The 8,569-nt window shown below is 37.0% G+C and overlaps 1 protein-coding gene across 6 annotated transcripts in view; it reads left to right on the forward strand.

Moving 5' to 3' along the window:
* The window catches only part of FAM13A (family with sequence similarity 13 member A), a 374,408-nt gene that overhangs the window by 177,541 nt on the left and 188,298 nt on the right, over window positions 1-8,569 (forward strand). For all 6 annotated transcript variants that reach the window (XR_013335363.1, XM_077765111.1, XM_077765113.1 and 3 more), the window contains exon 6: window positions 7,180-7,257. Coding sequence is in view for 5 of the 6 variants with exons in the window: in XM_077765111.1 (XP_077621237.1) it covers window positions 7,180-7,257 (78 nt within the window). In the remaining variant the exon portion in view is untranslated. The remainder of the gene's footprint in view (window positions 1-7,179; window positions 7,258-8,569) is intronic.

Genomic DNA, 8,569 nt, shown 5'->3' on the forward strand with positions numbered 1-8,569 from the left:
CTGAAAAATAAAAACCCAACATCCATGCTAAAAAAAAAAAAAAAAAAAAAAAAAAAAATGGTGGAAAGGCATTATGTTTAGAAAACATGAAGGGTGAACACTTAAAGGTAGGAAGGGACTTGTAGTATATGAAGAATAGAAGAGAAGGCCAATGTGGCTGAAGCATAGTGAGGGAGATGCAAATGATAGGAGATGAGGTTAGAGAAATAGGGAAAAGATGCATCATGCAGGGCTATGTAGGTTATGACAAAAAGAGTCCAGGAATAATGATGAGACCTTGATAGAGGAGGGACATCATCCAATTTACAAATACAAACCTTATAGAAGGCAGGATGACTGAAAGAATTTAGGTGAACAATGATGGTTATTACTTGAGTGTGGCTGTGTGCATAGAAGTGATTGAATCCCAGTTTATTTTGAAGGTAGCATTGGCTGTACTTGATGGTGGGTTTGATGTGTGAGATATGGGAAAGGGAAGTATTAAAGTGGATTAAGACATTGGCTTGAGCAACTGGGTGCCATCTGCTAATCTGGGGAAGACTCAAGTACTGACAGATGCTTTTTTGCTGATAAAGTATAAACTCAGATTTGGACATACTAAGTATAGAAGCTTAGTAGCAGCCATGTAGAATTGCCATGTGAGCAGTTAATTAAAAGTAATGTGAACGTAGGAGAAACATGAAAGACAAATGGAATTTGGGGTCCTTAGTGTTTCGGTTGATTTAAACGCCACGAAAGGGGTGCTGGGTGGCTCAATTGGTTACCTGTCTGACTTTGGCTCAGGTCATGATCTCATGGCTCGTGGGTTCTGACCCCACGTCAAGCTCTGTGCTGACAGCTTGAATCCTGCTTAGGATTCTTTGTCTCAGCCTCTCTCTGCCCCTCCCCCACTCAAATTCCCTCTCTTTCTCTCAAAAATAAACATTAAAAGTAAATAAATTAAAAAAATAAAAGTCATGAAAGTGGTTGAGATCATTGTATCATTAGGAAAGGAAGGCTTCACTTAATCAACTCTTGAGTCATTCCAACTTCATTCATTTATTCAACATGCATTTATTTTTAAGTACGCTTCAGGCCCAGCATGGAGCCCAGTCTGGGACTTGAGCTCATGACTCTGAGATCAAGACCCAAGTTGAAATCAAGAGTTGGACACTTAACCAACCGAGCCACCCAGATGCCCCATATCCAACATGTATTTGTTGAGCTTTTACTATACTAAGCACTTTTCTATGACATTGTAGTTACAGTAGTGAGTAAAGGAAGCCAACTATTTGCTTTCATAGAACTTCTATATAGTTAATGATCCAAGAAATAAAGCAATAAGCAATAAATATGTGACTTTATTGTATAGAGGAGAAGCAGCAGTGAAGGAAGGAGACTATGTGGAGTTGGTCACTGAGAGGAATTTATTCTTTCACCAACTGGTGATGTCCTGGCAGCTAATGGAGGAGAGTAGTTCAAGAATAAGGAGTTAACTGGTTCAGATGTTGCTAAGAACCCTAGTAAGATAGAGACTACGTTGTGATGACAAAAAACAAAACAAAACAAATTTGGGGGCTTTAAAAATGAAGAAATAGAGATAGTGAAAACTTGCTGTTTCAAAAGAGTTTGCTATAAAAGAAAGACAAAAAATGGATCATAACAGTGGAAGAAATGAGATTAAGGAAGTGTTTTAAAAACAAACCAAAAAGATAAAATTCCAGAGCATGCTTGTGATTAATGGGAATGAGGGGTAATGAGGGGATAATTGACGGAGTGAAATCCTTGAAAAAATAAGAGGAGATAAGACCCCAGGGTGGGTGGAGGGAATCTCTGATACGATCAGTATCTTATCTTTCATTGTAACTGGAGGGAAGACAAAACGGATGGAATGTTTGCAGACAGGTTTATAAATTTGATGGTGGGGCAGCCTGAGTAGCATCTGCTCCAATGCTTCTGTTTTTCCAATGAACCATGAAGCAAGAATTAAAGAGGTTTGAGAAAAGAGAAGATATGAAATGTTATGCTGGAGGATGGAAAATCAAGTTACTAAAGAATCATAGTAGAATTGCTGGGCATTAGAGATCACTCAAGATTTATGATTTATGGTAACAAAATTAACATGAAAGCATCAACCAATGCTATATGTTTTCCCCAGCCTCTTTCATTTGCTTAATTCCCAGCACAGAGAAGGCATAGAGCTGGATTCATCCAAGGTTCCACTTTTTTGAGACAAATGCAGTGATTGAAAACAGGATGAAGAAAACTAAGTGTATTAGCAAAAGAATGAAGAGTCCTGAAATGTAAGCTGATGAAGTAGGGAATTAAAAACAGGAAGAATGTCCAGGGGATTGTGAAAGGTTAGAAAAGGGATATTACTCATTCATCTGGTTTACCCATTTACTTCAACAACTGAGCTCCTGTTCTGGGCCCTGTGGACCTATTCACTAGCAAGATTGACGAACCCTTTCACAGAATGGGGTGAGATGGACAAAGAATTAGAAAATTTTTTTCTTAGTATAGTTGACACACAAGATTACATTAGCTTCAGGTGTATGACATAGTGATTCAACAAGTTTATGCACTATGATATGCTTACTACAGTTTAGCTACCCTGTGTCCCCATACAACACTATTACAGTATCATTGACTATATTCCTTATGCTGAACCTTTTATTCCCAAAACCTATTCATTCCATAACTGGAAGTCTGTGTCTCCCATGCCCCTTCCTCTATCTTGCCCAACCACACACCCTCTCCTCTGGCAACCACCAGTTTTAGAGTAAGTGTTAAAGTCATATTTTGCCAATGGCTATGGCTATGAAGAAATATAAAGGGAGTAGAGGTGGGCTCCTGGGTGGCTCAATCAGTTAAATGTCCAACTCTTGATTTCAGTTCAGGTGCTGATCTTGCAGTCCTGAGATGGATGATTCTTTCTCCCTCACCCCTCCCCTCATCACAATTTTGCTTTCTCTCTCTCAAAAATGAATGAATCAATGAACCAATAAAATAGATTAAAGTGAATGGGAAGAGAGGGAGCATTAAGTGGGAGGGGAGAACAGGGTCAATTTAGATAAGGTGTTCCAGGAAGGGAATCCTCTCTAGTGAAATTAAACAAAGACCTGGATGAAATGAGGAAACTAACTTGTGAATTACTGTGTGAGTAATGTGCTTGGCTGAGGAAACAGTGCTTTTTCTGTTTTGTTTTGTTTTGTTTTTAATGTCGTTAGTTGTGTAGTAAGGCTGACAAAACTGTGATGAAGTACTTTTTTCCATCCCTATTGTATTTTTAAATGGTGTTTTCAGGGTAGCAAGATGACACACCTGGTTTAAGCAATTGGTTATTGCACAAAAGTCACTAGAGTGAGCAATCAATTGAGTTAAGTCTCATTTCAGCAGATGAAATGTTTAAATATACCCTGTAATCATGTCTAATTTGTTTATCATTACCTTCTCCTTCTCTGGTGACTAGCATTGGAATGCCACACATGATATGGTTCACTTAATATTTGTAGAGTGAATTTTTATGCCCACTTATACTTTAATACTTTAAATCATTCCCCTTTCAAACCTTTTCAAGAAGTTCTAAGGGAGGAGTTGAAACAAACCTAAGGTCTCTCTCCTTCTCCCTGAGTGTGTGGGGACTTGCTTTAAATGACTTTTTAAAAAATTTAGATATTATTCAATGCCATAAGACTGACCTGTTTAAAATATACAGTTTCTTGGTTTTTAGAATGTTCATGGTGTTTTGCGACCATTACCTAATTCTAGAACACTTTTAACACGCTAAAACAAAACCCATATAGACTGGACCCATTGGAATCATTTTCTCCTTCTAGACCCCAGCAAGCAATAATGTACACTCTACCACTATTCATCTATTCCAGACATTCAATATATGTAGAATAACACAATGTGTCCTTTTATGTTTGGCTTCTTTCACTTAGCATGATGCTTTTTCAAGGTTAGCCTGTGTCTAGCAGGTATCCATACTTCAGTCCTCTTTATAGTTGAATAATATTCCATTCCATATTTTCTTCATTCATTGTGTGATTTGGGTCGTTTCCACTTTGGGATTTTTATAAATAATGCTGGCTATGAGTGTTGGTCTACAAGTTTCTGTGTGAACATTTGTCTTCAATTCTCTTAGGTGTATACCTACTCGTGTAAATGGCTTTTTAAAGACATAACTGTAAAAAGGTTTTATCATAAAATATTTCTCACTTCACTCCATGATAAATCTGTCTTAAAAGAATACACAGGAAAAAAAATGAATACATGGAGTTATTTCCAGTTACTTATTTAAGCTACTAGTGGAATTCATTAATTTTTCTCCAGAAATCTACGCAACATTAGCCCTGTGGGGAGTGTTCCCTCTGCGGCTCTGCAGTCCCTTGGCTCACTGCATGGGTGAGGACCAGCACTGCAGCAGCAATCTCGTGGGACATGGAGAATGCAGCTCTGGACAGGTGTGGGTTACCTCTTCATCAATATTGCTTCTTCTTGAAAGAATCATAGAATCTTGATAAACTAGAAAAGTTTCTCGGAGTTCATCTACCAGTTATTTTATAAATCTTTGAACCAAGGGATGTCCAAGGGTTAAAATGCTTGCCTGAATTCCTGGAGCTGGTTGGTTAGAGAACCAGGATGAGATGTTAGGTCTCTTGACTATCAGGTCAGTACTCTGACTCCTAAATTTTACTTTGTGTCTGCTGTTTGAATTTAAAGTCCTAAAACAAAAAATAAACATAATTCATTAAGTGACATTTTCAGATAAAAGTTTACAGGGAATGTTTTCAGTTTTATAGGGAAAAGCTGACCATCAGCCTTGTACTCTAATTCACAGGGACAGGGTGGGGGAGTTAAGAGGACTAAAGAAACACTATCACTTTTAGCCTGTGCATAAGGAAGAAAGTATTATAGGCATTTGTAAACATTCAGACAGTCATAAACAAAGGTCAGCTATTCCTATTAGCTTCCCTTCAGAGTCAGCCTTTTTTTCTTCCATGACATTCTAATATTTATATACCAGTAATTTTAAAAGGGGTATAAAGATGAAGTATAATTATATTATCCAAGTATAGTCAAATTATGCAACAGATTATGCAGTTAATCACTTGGATCTTCTAAATGTCATGCTGGATGTATTTTATTCCTCTCACAGTGAGTCAGAAGTGGGAATGGGTTCATTCACTATTTCCAGTAAGAAGCTTACTGCCAGCAGGTGTTGTGACTTGTGGGAAAGGGTAGGACTGGAATGCATGCCTGTTTGGAGAGTTCAGAAATGTACCCTTGGGTCCTTCCATAGGGCTGTACGTGAGGCTACAGACAGCTGAGAGCGTTGGCAGAATCACAGCTACCCCCAGCTTAGAGAGGCTCTTGATCTCCTCTGAGTCTGGTAATATTGCTCCCTAGCACAAAGCTGGGAACAGGTGCCACATACAGCTCAGTGGTGCAGGCACGGGTCTCAGCTCTGCCACTCTCTGTGATTTGGGCACAGCACCTCAGATGTCCTCAGATCCCCCATCTGTAACATTAGATGAGCCGGGCAGAATAGCAGATTTCTAAAAACTCTTTGACTTTAAAATGTTATGGCTCTACAACGTAGTGGTTTAAGATGTCAAGTATATTGGATATTGGAGGTATTATGTAAAGGTAATAAAGAGTTCATAAAGTTAGAGCCATTTTTGAGTCCATTGTAACATTAAGTATTTAACTTCTGTAAGATTTCATGTTATCCTTAAAAGGGGACTGATGATAATAGCACCTAATCCTAGTAGGGCCGTTGGGGGCAAAAATGGCATTAATGCAAAGACATGAGCACAGTGCCTTCTATATTCTAAGATTTTCAATAAGTATTTATTAGTAGTAAGTAGTAGTAGTATTTTCATTAGGAACATTTAATCTTTTTTTTTAAACGTTTCATTTATTTCTGAGAGAGAGAGAGAAAGGCAGCATGAGCAGGGAAGGGTAGAGAAAGAGGGAGACACAGAATCAGAAGCAGAAGCAGGCTCCAGGCTCTGAGTTAGTTGTCAACACAGAGCCTGATGCAAGGCTCGAACCCACGAACCGTGTGATCATGACCTGAGCCGAAGTCGGACGCTCAGCAGACTGAGCCACCCAGGCGCCCCTAGGAACATTTAATCTTAATACACTGTTCCCCTTAGAAATAAATAAAACTCCAGCAAATTTTAATAATATTATAAAGCATGTAGACTAAAATATGTTTAAAAGATTGTAATTAATTAATTGATCTCTAAGTAAACTGGAGAGAAAAACCCATAATTTAAATAATGGAATGATGGATGGTGAGCATGATGAAGAAAGAAATAGGATACCGAGGTCAAGGTTATAGTGTAAGTGAAAGAAATTGAACTTCTTTTCTCCTTGATTTTATTGTTGTCTATGATCTTATATATTTTTCCTACCTTAATTTGGAAATGAAATAATTTATGAAAACTTTATCCAAATTAGTGGCTATTGAGAAGTGAGGCCCTTTATTATTTTTTAAATGAGATTATTATTGTTATTTGTCACATAGAAATAAATAGTAATTTCAATTCTATGTGAGCTGCCTCCTTGGAATTTCTGCTAGTTTTGCAAGTACGATTTTGGTGTGAACCAAGGACTTAGAAGCTTAGTAATTTTGGCAACAAATACTCAGATATTTTTCCTCAGTTAGAAGGTTGGTGTGAAACTATCACTATTCAACAGTGGTTTGCTAAACTAATTGAAGGAATTCATTTAAAATTCTGATTTACAAATCAGAATGTATTTGTAAAATATTGTAGGGAAAGTTGGCAACTTTAAGTTTGGTGGTTGATATCTTGGAGAATTAACCACCTATTTCTCCAGAAAAGAGAGGAGCTGACCGTGGATGTGCAAGTGACATGATAGTATAGATGAGACTTTTAATGATCATCTCCGAATATATGTGTTCTGTGTGTCCCTCACCTACTCTGTCTCCAATCTTATCTGACTTCACTGTTGTAGATGAATAATAAGAAAGGCTATGTTTTGGTTCCTCATGACAATCTCAGAAGCTTCTGCTATAAACAGCTCAATCCGGAAATGCCTTGAATCCCATCAAAAGTGCTCTTTACAACCTTGTAATTTCTAGTTAGGGGAATGTTCTTTGGTTTCTAATACTTCTTTTATGCTTTTTTTTTTTTTTTTTTTTTTTAGTTACACATATGTNAGGAAGCCAGTTGTAAGAACCCCTTACCCATCCTTCTGACAAAAGACTTAGACATGCAAAAACCATCTCTAAAGACCAGGGTAAGTTATGTCTGCTCCTCTGGCTATCATGGAAACAGTTAGCAGGGCTCTTCACGTCCTCATGTTTCCATGCTGTTTCTTTCATTTCCCTCATCCTTTTTCTTTGTTCTTATTTTTGGTCCTGGCTGCATATAAAGCACTTTTTATTTAGTACATTTAATTCAAGGTTATATCTATGCCAAAAATTTTAAGATACTTCTATTATTTGACAGTGATCTATCTTAATACATGGTTTTACTTCTAAATCAGGATTGTGTGCAGCCTACACTATAGGAAATAGTCAAATGTGGATCTTTTCTCGGTTGCTTTGGAGGAATAAAATAAAATGTTTAACTGTAATTGCTCCTTTTTAAAATAGAAATCACTTTATTGACTTTTCATAATTATAAAAACAACACATAATCAACTCAGTAAATTTTAACCAGAAAGAAATAAGAACTGTCATACCTACGACAGAATTGTCTACTGTGTAAAATTTTGTTTTCTTTATTATAATAAAAGTCCAAAATTCACATAATTTTTTTGCCAGTGATAAGGAAAAATCCCTTTAACCCAAAATATGTTGTGGAAAGTTATTTGATTATTCGTCCAAGCAGAAATGTGATTGTGGGGCGCCTGGGTAGTTTAGTCGGTTAAGCGTCCGACTTTCGCTTAGGTCATGATCTCGCGGTTCATGGGTTCGAGCCCCGCATCGGGCTCTGTGCTGACTGCCAGCTCAGAGCCTGGAGCCTATTTCGGAGTCTGTATCTCCCTCTCTCTCTGACCTTCCCCTGCTCACGCTGTCTCTCTCTCTCCTAGAAATAAATAAAAATATTAAAAAAAAGAAAGAAATGTGATTGCATTAATTTTAGAGTCCTTTTCCTAATCTTTAATCTTTTAAGTAGATCTTCTCCTGTTTACTTAGGTGTATAGAATATTCGTAACTGGCCACCAGGAGATTTATAGAGCTACTGTTTTTCCCAGCTCTGAGAAAAAAATGTTCACCAAACTTTGAGTCCACTGTAAGCAAAATTTAAAAGAACTCTAATCTCTGATTTTAACTGCAAGTTACCATAAAAATAATTGTGGCTTTATTTTTAAAGGCAAATTAAGTATTGAGTCATTGCTTCGTGTCTTAACAGTAAGTATTGTGGTTTATTTTTAAAAGAAATAAAAGCACTTTTTTTTTTTTATAAAACCTATTCCACATTGATTTTTTTCTGGAAATTATCGAAAGCAGCATGCTTTCCGTTTCAGGTACCAACTGCTTTTTTTTTTTTTTTTTTTTTTTTTTTTTTCCCTGAATTTTCTGGTTAAACAAATTTAATAATAA

The sequence above is a fragment of the Crocuta crocuta genome, unplaced genomic scaffold (assembly GCF_008692635.1).
Source record: "Crocuta crocuta isolate KB4526 unplaced genomic scaffold, BGI_CrCroc_1.0 scaffold134, whole genome shotgun sequence".
Classification (NCBI taxonomy): domain Eukaryota; kingdom Metazoa; phylum Chordata; class Mammalia; order Carnivora; family Hyaenidae; genus Crocuta; species Crocuta crocuta.